The sequence below is a fragment of the Podarcis liolepis genome (genome assembly GCF_965112155.1).
Source record: "Podarcis liolepis genome assembly, chromosome: 11".
Classification (NCBI taxonomy): Eukaryota; Metazoa; Chordata; class Lepidosauria; order Squamata; family Lacertidae; genus Podarcis; species Podarcis liolepis.
The window spans coordinates 27,182,388-27,197,661 of record NC_139565.1 but is presented as its reverse complement, the minus strand read 5'-3'; the positions used below and the strand labels follow the sequence as shown (position 1 = coordinate 27,197,661).

General features: G+C 45.3%; 1 protein-coding gene across 1 annotated transcript in view; it reads right to left on the bottom strand.

The window, feature by feature from the left end:
* Positions 1-14,217, bottom strand: part of ST8SIA4 (ST8 alpha-N-acetyl-neuraminide alpha-2,8-sialyltransferase 4) — an 85,779-nt gene extending 71,562 nt beyond the window's left edge. The window contains exons 1-2 of the mRNA XM_083464617.1: positions 13,822-14,217; positions 3,300-3,431 (exon numbers count right to left, since the gene is read on the bottom strand). Of these exons, the coding sequence (XP_083320743.1) occupies positions 3,300-3,431; positions 13,822-13,934 (245 nt within the window). The 5' untranslated portion in view covers positions 13,935-14,217. The remainder of the gene's footprint in view (positions 1-3,299; positions 3,432-13,821) is intronic.
* Positions 14,218-15,274: the final 1,057 nt, after the last annotated feature.

Here is a 15,274-nt window from a genome sequence, read left to right as displayed (position 1 = left end):
AGGTCACTCCACAGAACTGCTTACAATATACATTTGGGTTGTATGAAGACTTTAGTCCCAGTGATGGCTAATGCTTCTGATTCCCTCATCTCCACGAAACCTTTAATGGGGACAGGGGAATAAAGATAAACAAAAGTCACCCATTCCCAGCCAGTAAGATCCCTCCACTGGATGATAAACCTTCTATAGATGGAAGGCAAAACTTCACTCCAGCCCAACACATGACAGAGACTCACAGTGGCATAATCCTATAACCGCAAACAATGGAAATCAGCCCCCATTGTAATAGCACCCATTAGGGGAAAGTGCATCAGGCCATAGTCTCAACCGACAGACTGTCTGCACATACCCCAAGCCATCACATGGTGCTGCAGAGCTATGCAGTTCACACATCACAGTAAAGCATACTTAATGGTAATGAATTTGGACTCTTGCTCTTCCCCAACATCACACTGAGGAAACAAAGCACAATACATGGCTTCTCATTACTTTCAAACTATGGGGCATGTTTTCCTCCCAACAAACCATAATGAAAAGCTGGGAGTTGATTTTGGCTCATCTACCATTTTGATCACAACCTGGGTTGATCACCCAGGGACGTGGGTGGCGCTGTGGGTTAAACCACAGAGCCTAGGATTTGCCAATCTGAAGGTTGGCGGTTCAAATCTCCACGGTGGGGTGAGCTCCTGTTGCTCAGTCCCTGCTCCTGCCAACCTGCAAGTAGATAAATAGGTACTGCTCCGGCAGGAAGGTAAACAGCGTTTCCGTGCGCTGCTCTGGTTCGCCAATAAAGCGAGATGAGCGCCGCAACCCCAGAGTCGGCCACGACTGGAACTAATGGCTGGACCTTTACCATGTTGATCACAACCCCTTGTTCAGACAAAATCCTAAACCAGCACTAGCAGCGAGGAATGGAGCAGGCACAACCAGGCCATGCATAGTAAACCATTAAGTTTGGTTTACCGTGATGTGCTCACACCATCACTGTTAAGTGTGGCAGGAGTAGTGACTATGCTGTAACATCCAGGTGAACTGTCACTTGCCAGGTCCAAGATGCTGTGATAGGTGCCGTGCAACAACGTGAGGCAATGTTTCTTCCGCCACTACTGATCTGGACTGCCTGGTTACTGATACGCCATCTGTTCACAATGTCTACAAAGGAGAACGCCTGACATGCAGCTTTAGTCAAGATATTTCACACCTATCAATACCCAGCAATGATCGAATCTCAATTCTACAATTAAGTTAAATTATGCCAAATGAACAGATTGCTATAACGGATTTTCATTTTCAGCCCAGGCTGGTTTCTTTTCCAGAACTTTGACTTTTGCAAACTGCTTCTTGTGTGAAGGAGCATGAAGGAGGCTGAAAGGAGGTAAATGAATCCATAATGGCAGGAATTTAAAGGACATCTGCTGACAGCAATCATGGCTTGTGTCCTTTGAATTGCCAGCCCCCTACTGCCTTTAAATGTGCAACTCCTCCTGGGATACAGCCATCATATGACTGACTCAAACTGGCTTTGAAACTAAAAGGATAAGTGGGACCCACAAACAAAAGGTTGCTGTGTGCAGTGATCCAGTTTGGGGTTCCATACACACAGCTATGTCCTCTTGTAGGACACTCCATCCCACCCTGCTGCCCCCACATTCCATGACCAATAAGCATGCTCAGTTCTGCTTATTCATCTGTTTGGTGGATGCTATAAGGAAATGTAAGGGAAGAGTAAAGTATTTTTGGACTTTTGCAAACTTTGAGGTTTCTCCAAGTCAGCCAGTACTTCCCTCTTGGGTGGGGATGGTCCAGTCTTGCCTACACAAAGATCTACATCCAGAAAACTGAACTTTCTTCTTCTTCTTCTTCTTCTTCTTCTTCTTCTTCTTCTATTCGTACCCCCTCAACTGACTGCGTTCCCCAGCCACTCTAGGTGGCTTCCAACAAATACAAAAGCATAATAAAACAACAGTCTTAGTCTTTAGTATTGCATGAACTATCAATCCCAGATGAAGATATAACCAAAACACGCTTGAAATCCGACTCTGAACCACCTTTAAAAGATACACGCACTAGCCTTCCCAGAGCAAAGGGATTGAAGGCTCCCAGCACAGCAGAAAACAGTCCTTAACTGCTCTTAAAAATAACCAGTAATGGGAAAGATCATAGTAAAACATCAGGCTGCACAATGCCTGGTGGCCTGAGTCCTGTCCAGGGTATAATCTGCACCACTAAGAACTGATCATGTTTACTGTAGGAGTAACCAAAGCCACCTTCACACCATACATTTAAAGTGCTATGATACTGCTTTAAGCAGGAAAGAACCATATGCCAATATACCACCCCAGATTTTGTCACTTTCTTCCTGCAAATAATGGGGTTGCAAGGGAATTGTTTTCTGGAAGAAATTAACATGGAAATGAGAACAAAACTCCCACTATATTTCATTAGATTTCCAGAAATGGTTTCCATGCGAAAGCTCACATATAGCATGGAAATTAAATTAGGAGAAAGGAATAAACTGCTATGTGGATGTATCCAGGGAGAGACTTGCAGCCAGATGTGAGCCCCAACACTTCTCACTTTAAAAGATGTCCCTTTTCCTTCTCACAGAAGAAAATGGAAACCCCCCTCCCCAGCCCCGTTCTGCCATTGTGGTTTTAGACTGATGCAACGGAAAACAAAAGATATGACTCAGAGACACAAACTCTTCAAAAGCAAGCAACTACACTTTATTTTAACAGAAGTGATTTGCTGATACTTTTTTCTTAACCAAGTGTGTACAATGATATTAGTAAGATCATAAAAGAAAATATCAGTCAGTCAAGTGTACTGAAATACAAGTTGTCAGAATCACTGTTGGCCATTTGCTTTTACAGTGATGAAACAGTGGGATCATTCACAGGCGAAGCCTTCCAAGAGCTATCAAACTAGAGGCCTCCTGCAGATTTCTTTTAATGCAACTCTGCACATATTAATTAGCTGTATGCCATTAATATCTTTTTCGTGCTTTATTATACAGCACATTGAAATGCTGCGACCAATCCAGTCAAACTTACTGGATGCCACTATACAGACCCTATTCTGCATGAATTTAGTTTAGTAAAGGATTCAGTTTTTACTGAAGGAATGTTCAAAATTAAAGAGACACCTTTTACACTGGAATCCCCAAACTTTTGTCTTCCACATTGGTAAAGACCAACAGCTGTAAAGAAAGACAGATTTGCCAGCCCTCACTTGCATATACCCAGTTACAAGCTACCACAATGTATAAATGAGTTCTGTGCGTTATTTAAGGTACTCACCTTATTTCCAGTACCAAGGAAGAATTGATTTTCCATCTTTCCACGGAATGCTGGAACATTGAAGAGCCACTCTTTTGGTTTATTTTATCAGAGCTATTGACCATTGATCTACTTAAACTTAGCTCACCGTCTCTGAAAACACAATACAAAAAGAGAGCGTTAAAAATTAGCTTGGCACTAGCCATCCAGAAACCCTTTTTTCCTGCCCTATCTACATCACAAACAGCAGGAGTGTTTTATTTATATCCATGTAGGATCATGGCTCTGCACCAAGCACCCACTGGATCACTTCCGACTCCAAGGGTAACTGAGAGCCACCCTTTCAAGTTCTCACAATGCCCTGGGGCACCTTACCTGGTGTCATTTCAAGGTATTGAGGAGAGCACATGGGAAGAACAGGGCAGGTGTCAACATCACAACTACCTCAGGTACCTCAGGTTAAGAACTTAATTTGTTCTGGAGGTCCGTTCTTAAGCTGAAACTGTTCTTAACCTGAAGCACCACTTTAGCTAATGGGGCCTCCCACTGTCTCCACGCCGCTGGAGCACGATTTCTGTTCTCATCCTGAAGCAAAGTTCTTAACCCGAGGTACTATTTCTGGGTTTACCAGAGCCTGCGACCTGAAGCATCTGTAACCCGAGGTACCACTGTAGTCCCAACCAGAGTACCAGGTCTGGAACGCTAACTGTTGATACCAGACCTATTTATATGTTGAAGGCCAACGGTAACCACCTGCCCTGTGATGAAGAAGAAGCATGTCAGGGAGGCAGGCACAGACAACATCAAGCTGTGCTCTGGCCAAACTGTCTATTTCTTTCCCCGGCCCCTCCCAAGTTAGCATGTTATCTTAGGACTTTAAAAATGTGTAAGCCACTTGGGTGCCTTGGCAGAAAGTCAGTGTATAAACACAATGAATAAATATGTTTGTGGCGGATATAGTCAATGAATAAATCCTTCTGTACTCATTGTTGGGCCTGGGCAATGTATTGATACATTGCCCAGGACTAGTTTGAGGGCCAGAGTGCAATGCCACCTTCACTCCACAGTATATCACAGGTAGGGCTTGCCCGCACCTGACTCCTTCTAGCGCCAGCACCCAGAGAGAAGAACAAGTTGCATTGGCCCCATGAGGGGAGCTGAGGCAGTTTCACCCCGTGGGGCCGGGGATGATGCAGCTTGTTCCTCCGTCCGCTTTTCAACATTGTAATGTATCACTATATTGTGATGTTTGGCTGGTGTTACACTGCAATGCAGAAAAGCTGATATCGCCCAGCCCTACTCACCCTACAGGCTAAGGGTTGTAGGTTAGTGGTAGAGCTTCTGCCAGACTCAATCCCCAGAATCATCAGGTAAGGCTGGGAATGTACCCTGTGTGAAACTTTGAAAGGGCACCACCAGTCAGTGTGGCCAGTACTGAACTCAGAATAAGTCAGAGTGTGCTTCCTATGCTCCTTGTCCTACAGAGACAGAATTTACCAAAAAAATCCTCTCTTCCTTCAAAGAAACAAACTGTTTTCTATTTAGCTGAAACAACCCTCAGAAACATTTGCCCCCACCTTCCCATGAGACATAGGTTTCCTGCTAGGGTGTTGCCCCTCAAGCGCTCTAGCATCACTGCATCCTAAAAAAAAAAAATAGTTTTTTGCCCACAAAAAGCTATTGCTACAATAAACTGGTTTTTTCTTCAAGTGCTATAGGAAAGTTGGCTGTTTACCTGCTGCGGTAGAAGAACAAGGCTGTTCTAGATTATGATTGATTTCTGTAGGTAGCTTCTACATTGTGTGAAAGATTGCATAACACACAAAGTGAGGAAATATCAGGAAAAGCAGAATGATGTGACGTCTGAATGCAGCCAACGTTGCTCTAGGATTGCAGAGCAGAAAGGAAGCACACTCTGACTTCGGACATTGGCGAAGGGGACCAAAGACCACTGGATGATTGAACTCCTAGGAAGAATATCATGGAATGGAACAGGAGAAACCAACATGGTTCCATCCATCAGCCAGAGAAGAAGCAGCTGCAATGCAAGAGACTTGCTTTCCTTTTCACTGCCAGGAAGAATCCTTGGCTCCAACAGTCAGTTTTCTTGGGAATGCAGAAGCAAAGGAAAAGGATACTCCAGCCCATTCATCTGCCACAAAAACAAAGAGCCGCCAACCACTATTCTAGCAACAATACCATTACTAAGGGATGGGAGAGAAATTCAGTTCTGCTTGCATTTTATTGTGATCTTGCCCAGCAGCATAACTTCATTGTCTGTTTCCTGCCAACAAAATGTGTTCTGAAGCCAGTATGTTGCTGGCTGACAAACTTTGATTTGTTTTATCTATGGCTTGGTGTTACGTGTAAACCCAGCACTCTTCCCAAACCATGGTTTATTTCACCATCACATCATAGGTGCTTGCCAAATTATAATGACATGAGACAACGGCAGCTGGGAAACAATAAAATTCTGAGGGGAAAACAAGCCATGATTTGTTTTATCACCCGAGAAACAACTTGTAGCTAGTGTTATGTGTGAACCAAGACACTGCATATGTGAAGTTGGTTGAGAAACTGACACAACTTCCACACTGAAAACAGATGCAAAAAAATCATACAGCTATTCTGCAATCTTGTTATCTATTTCTAAATCAATGGCCCCAAACTTGAACTTACATTTTGACAACACAAACAGCAACTTCCCTGTTCCCACCTTGATGCCAAACTGTTTTTGAAATCTGGCTGACTTCTTCCCTTGGAAATTCACGTCACAATAAGCTAGCTAAGTCTCCACTCTATATTCATGCCCTCACCAGCCAAACTGACAATAGTAGAACTTACTCCCAAGCCTGCATAGTATTGTAGCAGAAGCCTATAGCATGCTAACAGGCTGTCTTTTGCCACAAGAGACTAACATGGCCTCGCTTTCTGAAATTATTCTGTATGAAATCATTGGGCTGGGCTGTATGAGTAGGAGTCCTGTTTGGCTTGCTTCCTAACAACGTACAAACTTCTTATTTTCTTATTTTCCTTTATTAACCACAGGAGGCAAGAGTCTCATGCATTAGGCAACACATCTCTCTCTCTCTCTCTCTCTCTCTCTCTCTCTCTCTCTCTCTCTCTCTCTCTCTTTTTCTGCATTCTAACCTGAGCAGTTCTTAAATTCAGAATGTTTAAAACTAGTAGAATGAGCAAGAACAGGTAAGACTAGCTCTTCCTACCTATGGAAAGCTCTTCCTACCAAAAAGACCTCCTCTTTCTTATCAAATATATACGCAGAATATTTCTTTGCCAATTGAGAAAGTCCAGCCACTTCTAGGGAGGCATATGCCAGGTCTAACTACATGGTCCATCTAGTCTAGTATTGTTCACTGTGACTGCCAGCAGCTCCCAAGAGAGTCTTCCCTGCTACCTACAACCTGATCCTTTTAACTAGAGACACTGGTTATTCAACCTGGAACATGAACTGTGGTGCCTTCTCCAAACATTCACTGTGTGTGTGTGTGTGTGTGTGTGTGTGTGTGTGTGTGTACTTAGGGAGGAAAGAAGAAGAGGAGGAGTTTGGATTTGATATCCCATTTTATCACTACCCTAAGGAGTCTCAAAGTGGCTAACAATCTCCTTTCCCTTCTTCCCCCACAACAAACACTCTGTGAGGTGAGTGAGGCTGAGAGACTTCAGAGAAGTGTGTCTAGCCCAAGGTCACCCAGCAGCTGCATGTGGAGGAGCGGAGATGTGAACCTGGTTCACCAGATTACAAGTCCACTGTTCTTAACCACTACACCACACTGGGATTCGAGTTAATGTCCTTTAGCAGTATACCAGCTGTGCTTGTGGAATGACTTCTGCAAAAGAAAGTGCAAGAAGCCATCACAGTTCATGTGGCTGGTTGCTCAACAGATTGCTTTAGCCCTAATACTTCCTGTTGCACAACCAGCTTCTGCTAGTTCAGCTGTGGCACAGGAGTTCATACTGCTCAACCACTTGTATTGCCTTTCCACTAGCCCAGCAGCTCCTGTGCTGGCAAGTGAAGGAGAACACCAAACCCGGGTCTGAACATCCGCAAGCAGCCTCTCATCAGCAGATCGCAAGTCACTTTAAAAGTCAGTGGAATTCTGTGCGCTACAGGTAGAAATCTTTCCCAATGCATTGGTATGCATAGAGGCTTTAGTTTGCTCCAAAGCATCCAGGAACCTGACTATGTGAAGAAATTATAGGATCAATGATCATACATTAATATATACTGGATTTGCACCTCATCCGATATGCAGTATTGATTTACAGCTAAGAGTGCCACCTACTGAAAAACCAAACGCGCTTTACTCCTCGCTTCAGACACAATTATTTTTGTGGGATGGGGAAGGTTTTCAAATTAAAAACCATGGTCTTTAAAGTGTCATGCCGTGAAGAATAATTATATGATCTTCACTGAACACTACTTATATGAATCCAGAGGGAAAGAGCAACATCGAGATTCATTACAAGATGTTTTTCTGTCTTCTAATTCAATGCACAATATATTCCAAAAAGCCCTCGCAAAACAACCATCACTGATTTTCCCTCTTTATCCTCTGCCGCATTGCAATATACACTGAGAGAGAGAGAGAGAGAAAGAAAAAGAGAGAGAGAGAGAGGTTGGCTTTTCGCAACGTTTTTGTCCCTAAAAGTGCTAATGCTTGAAATACAGCAGACCCAGGAGCTCACAATTTACTTGGAGTGCCCACCAACAGATTTAAAGTACATTAAAGCAACCTTAAATCTGTTGTGGGCACTCCAGGTCCCAACTGTTTATCATTAAGACATTTCTCCAAATCCCCACTCAAGGAGATGCTCTTGATCCATTTGGTTCATGTTTACTTTCACTTTGTCATTTAAAAGACATTCTTTCAACCAGCAAAACTGTGACACTGTCCTTGGGATCTCAGCAATATCTGATTGCTTTTAAATCCCACTGGGACTTCAGTGTGCTTAATGTTAGCTGGATCATGCCTCTCTTACTTGAGCTACTGAGCATAATTTTTATAACCCCACCAATGTTTTTAAGCAGAATCTCTCTTTATGTATTGCTTAGAGAGCCAGTGTGGTGTAGTGGTTAAGAGCAGTAGACTCGTAATCTGGGGAACTGGGTTCGCGTCTCCGCTCCTCCACATGCAGCTGCTGGGTGACTTTGGGCTAGTCACACTTCTGTGAAGTCTCTCAGCCCCACTCACCTCACAGAGTGTTTGTTGTGGGGGAGGAAGGGAAAGGAGATTGTTAGCCGCTTTGAGACTCCTTCGGGTAGTGATAAAGCGAGATATCAAATCCAAACTCTTCTTCTCTTCTTCTCTTCTTCTTCTTCTTCTTCTTTTATTCACCATAGCAAAGCCTTACCCTAGTTTAAAAGCAAGCTTCTCTTATCCTACAAAAGGGCAAGCCAGGCTTAGCTTTAAACCCAAGGCAAATCTAGTAAGACAATTCATCTAGACGCATCATCCATATTATCAGCAGTCAGCATAACACAACACTCTTAACACAAGAAAGCATGCTTTGCTCTTTGTGGCAAGTAGGCAGAGCATACACAGAACAAGAATGTCTTTCCAGATTTGTAAGGAAGTTGTCCAAAAAGTAACTCAAGTGCTACTTCGATGGTCCATAGGGCTATACTGTATATAACAGCTGCATAGAAGAAGGGATTTTAACCCGTGTAGATTCTCACGCAATCTACACTTGCTTGAAATTCCCTCTCCTATACAACTATTAAAGGGGCAGGAGTCCTTGCTTCGTCTGCATCGAGCTACCCTATGGTCCACTCATCCCTGAACTTGACTTTTACAGCCTGATTCTAAGCGAGTTTACTCAGAAATAGGTGTCACTGAGGTCAACAAATAAATGAACAGAGCACAACCCTGGAATGCAAGCTGACAAGCTATGGCTGCAGGATTAGGACCAATGCCCTGACCATTGCTTCTACAACATCATATGTACATTCTACAACATAAAGGATATTAACTTTTAAAAGACAAATCATAGAAGCACACCGTTAAAACTAATTGCTGTGGATGTTTGTTTCAAAAGGCTCTTGCACATTACTTAACCAGAAGTCTAGAGTGAGGGATACCATGTAACATTACTTCTCAAATAGCAGGTCCAACAATTTGACTTGACCTCCAAAGTCACATCCTCCATTGTCTCCTGAGATAGGCAGGTGTCATCATGCCAAAAACAGTACCAGGTTCAACATCTGCACCACATGCCAAAAAAAACACAATGTAGGTTTTATATCTAGCAGACAGCCTTTACTGAGATTAGGTATCTTAGTAAAAAGGGAAGTCTTAGTTTCTTACACCAAGTTGCACTACAAAATATATCAAAGGCAAACAGAAGTTTGGAGGCAAGCTATGACTAAAACTATGCAAGAGGAAATAGTGGTTATTTCATTCAGAAGATGCTAAAGCTGTCTACAGACGAAATACATTTATTTTACTTCCATGCGTTTTTATTTCATGTTATAAAAATAGGCTTATTTTCCATGAATTCCATAAAATCTTTCAAGCAGATACTAAATAAGCATTTAAAGAATTACTGCAGCAGATATAAAATGAGAAAATGTAAACGAAGGATGAATATATGCCGATGCTCCTATTTGCAATATTATTTAGCTGCAGCTCTCTAATAAGCCAATCATTTAAACAAATATTTAAAGGACTTGGAAGGAAGTTTCCTGGTGTTCATGGAACTTTCAAGCCAAGGGCTTCAGACTGGAGAGCTAGTAACAAGATCCACTATTCTGGTTAGTAAACAAGAGGCAGGTGGATTGTTGTTTTCCTCTGCCCACAGAAAAGTGACATCAGCATATATGATCCAGGAGAAAGCTAGCAGGGGAGCAAAAGGCTTTCCAAAAAAACAAGAGTATTGATTGCTCCATTTACAAGCAACAAGGAGACAGGGAATACAGACTCCGGTTTTGCTGTGATTTAGGGCACATGTGTTTCACAATGTGGTTGTGGGTTTTTTTTTGTCACAGATGGAAACAAGATTAGCTGCAGCTCCACTGAAAGGTCCCATCACCTTATGCAAGTCCTTGCCCTGCCAATTACGTCTTGTAAAGTTAAGTAGCATCGCAAGAAGCCAGCAAAGAGCAACCAACTTTTGATTCTACATCTCTGCCCGTATGTTCCCTTCTCCTGAAACCTTGCAGTCAAAGGATGGGGAAAGCACATGGCCTTTACGAGTCTAATAGTAAAAGGGTGTTTTAGAGAGATCTTGCGCACAGAAGGTCGTTTTAAAAGCTTTGGCGGACCTCCCCCCCCCCAAAAAAAACCCCCTGATATGCACTCAACCTATGCTTTTAATGCATCAAGGGCACTTTCAAACTGTCGCTATTATCAGGTGGGATTCAATCATACAGTGGAAAATTCAGGTGTTACAACTAAAGCCAATTTGGCACTCCGCAAAGTCAGAAACAACAAGGGGGGGGGAATGTACTGCAGTGTGGGTTTTTTGGTTTTTTGCACAGTCATATAACCTCCCTGCAAACAAAATTGGAATGAATCAATAGATCACATAGGTCATCTAAACCGCCTGCAAATGCTGGACAGAAACACCAGGTTGAATGCCAAATAAACAGATCACCTGGAAGCAAGCAAAGTTTGGACAGGAAAGGCAACAGGGATGAGAACTTGTGATACTCATGTGATACTCATCAGTCCCAGCCAGCATTATCAATGGCCACAAATAATGGGAACTAATTCAAGTAATTGAACCACAAGTTCCTCATTTCTGGGTTGGAATGAGTAAATAGCCTCCAGAAGTCTTATCTGGGAGTTTTTGATTTTGCAAACGAACTCAAAACAGGAAGGATGGGTGAAAAATGAAAGAAGGGTTCTCTGCACAATGTGTTACCCCTTCCAGAGTTGTAATGAGTGGACTAATAGAGGAAGAGGCCTCGTGCTCTATAGGTTGCGCAAACTCTTCGCGGGAGACGAGGAGCAGGAGGTTTCCTATCTAGCTGACAGTGGAACAAAGAGTCTCGTCTTTTGTCTTTCATACACGGGAAGCCAGCGCCGATCTAAAGCCAAGCGGAGAGCCTTTTCCTGTTTGTGCAAACCTCGCAAAACCGCCGCGCGGATTTTTAGGCAGAGGAAGTGCAAAGGCCCCCTCCCCCGCCTATTTTTCTTCTTTTTGCTCGCGGAAAAGCACTGCCGAGGGCTGGCTTCTGCTGCTTGCGTGCTCTCCGCTGGGAACCAGTTGTGCGCATCTGGCCTGGCGTAGCCCCGGGATGCAAGCGGCAGGCAGGAGAGATGGAGGCAGCGGAGGAACCCCAGCGGTGGGCAGTCAAACGTACGCGCCTCCCCTTTTTGGCACGGCTGCCTAGAATCATAGAATTGGAAGAGACCACAAGGGCCATCGAGTCCAACCCCCTGCCAAGAAAGCCTAGAAAGCCGTGAAGCCGAGAGAGAGAGAGAGAGAGAGAGAGAGAGAGAGAGAGCGCCAGCACAGACTACACGATCCGTAGCTCGCCGGCAAATTTTGGAACTGGGCTCAGGTGCGCAATGATGCCGCGTGGGAGGGGCAGCGCCGCGCGCGATCCTAAACGCACTGCGCATAAACTTCAAGGCGCCTATACAGGCGCAAATCCAACTGAATCTCACGGGGCTTACTTACTCCCGGGTAAGTGAGGGGTGTTGCAGCCTTCTTGGAAACATGTACCATTAGACTCGAGGCAAGATGCTGCGGGGATGAGGCTGCCCATACAGAGAAGGCGATGCCCTCTTGCGCACGCTTGCCTCAGGCAGCCTCCAATTCCTCCCTTCTCGGAACGAGGCGCTACCACTTCGCCTAGCCACGCATGGAAAGGCGAGGGAGAGGGAGGGAGAGACAGGCAGAGTGACCGGCTGCATGGACAACGCGCAGGAAGGATTAAAAAAATCGCACATTGGATGGGCAGAGGGTTGCAGTTACTCATAAAGGCTTGCTTTTCTTTTCCTGCGCAATGATCCATGCTGGATTTCCTAGGCGCCTCATATACCCTCTCCACAGCATCTGTGCAAGGCAAGCACACAAGGCACACACCTCCCAGCTCGCCCCACGCCAAACCAGCCGGCTTGAGCATTAGCTATTATTGCCACGCTTGGAAATGCTTGCAGGCGTCAATGAAATAATGCAGCAACAAATACCCTCCGCGGAGCTATCAAAGCTCTCTGGTTTGTTGCTGCCGCCGCCGACATAAATAGAACAACCTCCAGAATCCACCATCCCCACCACTCCCTCTCTCTCCTTGGTGTAGCTAGTTCGGCAAGCCTGCGAAAATCAAATAATAAATTTAAAAACTGGGGGTTTTGTTCCAAGACTCAGACAACTCTATGATTCTATGATTCCAAAGCAACTTTCCACAGGAGGTTTTAAAGCTTTTAAAAACGAAACAAAAAAACCAACAAAACAACTCACCACGCTTGACAGACGAGAAAGGACAACAAAGCCCTAAGTGGGAACCCGCACGAGACTTTGGGTTTTTTGTTTTGTTTTGGGGCAATAAAAAAGAGCGACAAGAAAGAAACAGACGGGGATCTTTGTCAGAGATGAGGCGCGTGTTTCTATAGCAAGTCGCTGACAAACACGGAGAGGGAATAGTATTTAGAGTCCCAGGGAACTTATCCTACGTGCCATTGAACTAGCTAAGAATAAAACTTCAAGGGGAGCAAGAGAGGCCGAAATCTCAAACACGCTCGCTAAGTCCCGTCAGTGGGACCTGGAGATAAATCGCCTTTCCGGCCTTATTATCCTCCTAGTGGACCCATTCACTTCATTCTGAGGGTAACTAGCGAAGGGTAACTACTTCGAAGTTAGCACGCTTAGGATCGTGCTGCGCAACAGCTCTTGGAAGGCTGACTCCCCTACTGTGGGCGGGGTACAAAGGGGACTTATGAGGAACGCTGCTCTGGGACAGCAGAGAGAGATGGCAAAGCCCACCATCCTGTGCGCACTTACTTGGGAGTAACTCCCAGTGCACAGCAGGCAAGGATCCGGCTAGGAGTTCCGGGGAAAAGATCGGTGCCAGCCAAACTTCGGAGAAATGCCACTCCCCCTTTATCAACACAGAAACATAACAGAGCCGGCGTGACACCGCTTTCTGCATTGCAAACCTCCCGCTACTTTCGTACCAAAAGCTAGAAATTTATTTATTTTCTAAAAAGCAAAAAACCGCACCCCATCCCTTCGCTTTGTTCTGCTCATCAATTGCAAATTAACCCAACCGGCATTAATCATTTGAGACCTGGGTTTTTTTTTACCCCCGCGATTTATTTCTGCCTTTGCAAGGCATCTCCTCCTGGATCCCATCGGAACGCTTAATTAGGCGGGGATGGGGAGTGTTCTCAGGCTACAGATCAAAGCACGCGAACATCATCAAAAGGAGGCAGGTCTGATGAATGGGAAGCGGCGAGGTCCAGGGGGGCAAGCCGAACGCGGCGCTTGCATCTTACTGGCTCTTTCCCCCTTGGTCAAGAAAAATAAAATAAAAGGTGTGCACAGACAGACAGACATCCAGACCCTTTGCATTTACCCGTTGGCTTGTGTCTCCTGGTGCTCCTCCGTTCTCGCAATCTCTTTTGTCTTGTAAAAAATCAGGAGGATACTTATCGTGCAGATAGTCCACCTCTTCCGAATCGAACGCATGTCTCCTTCCTCCGGCAAATAGGCGTGCGCGCGTTTGTGTGTATGTTCCTTCTGTTTCCTTTGTTTGGCAGGATGGGTTTTGAAAAAGGAGAGGAGAAAAAGAGCAAGGGATCAAATTAAGGACCAGCAGCAAAAAATCAAAAGCCGGCGGGATGCTGGAGGGATCAAAGGCGACGGCGGCGGCTGTTTCCCCTGGGCAAAGTCCTCTTGCCCACGCGCTCCCGCGAGCTCCTCGCTCCAGCCTCTCCGCGCTCCTCTCACGCTGCCTTCCAGTTTAGGTAACAGCAGAGGCGGCAGCCGCCAGTCTCCGGGGCGTCACTTAGCGCCGCCCTCCTCCTGGCGGTGAAATGATGAGCCGAGCCCGGCCAATAGGGGGCCAGAGGAGGCGGAGACGGCGCCTGCCCGAACTTTAAAACAGCTCCCGGCTCGGAGCTGCTCGGCAAAGCGGAGAGAAAAAAGGATGTCTAGAACGCAAGCGGCATCTCTTCCATCTAAGGGGTTGCAATTCAGTCCCGGGGCGCAGTTTTGCTCGGAAATAAGTTCTAAATCAATGCAACGGGGCTTAGGGAGCGTGCGCAGGATTGCTGCCTTGCACTCGGGAGGAATGATCCTTACTTGCAGCCCGCTGCCCGGTTTTGTTCGTAGAGACCCGAAAGATGTGAACGACAACTGATGGTTGGAGAGGACGCATCTGAAATCCGACCCCTGTAATGCAAGAATATTTCGCCCCAAGTGGGATTCGAACCCACGACCCTGAGGTTAAGGGTCTCGTGCCGAAAGCTTGTGCTGTCAACGCAGCCTGGAGCAGACTCACGGCTGGGTCTGTGTTATATTGAGGTGCAGTAAGTAATGGTGCACTGTAAGTACAGCCCAGCCTCAATTCTCTCTCTCCCATCCCACTAGAAGAAAGCCTTCCTTGGAGTTGTATATAACGGTGTTCAATAAACGTATCCGTGTGCGTGGACTTTGAATGTCAAGCTTCAACAGACAACCCAGGACGGGTTTCAAGGGCGTTTTAGGTTGGATTAAGCTGCATTCCAAACTTCCAGGCTACTTATAGCTGGGACTCAGTGGTATAGAAAAACATTCAAAGACAAGCGAGCAAATAGTTCAGGCTCAAAGGCTGGCCCATTCTAGAAATACCTACCCCAATTCTTCTTGCATGAGAGAGCTGGGGATGTTAACTGGACAACCGTGAGGCAGGGGTGCCAACTTGAATAAAATATTGTGGGGACCCAGGTAAGCCCCGCCCCACATAATTCATCACATGCAGTGCTTTTTTTCTGATTAAAAAATGTTTAGGGGTACTCTCATTTTCCTACTCATATTGAAATACTGCC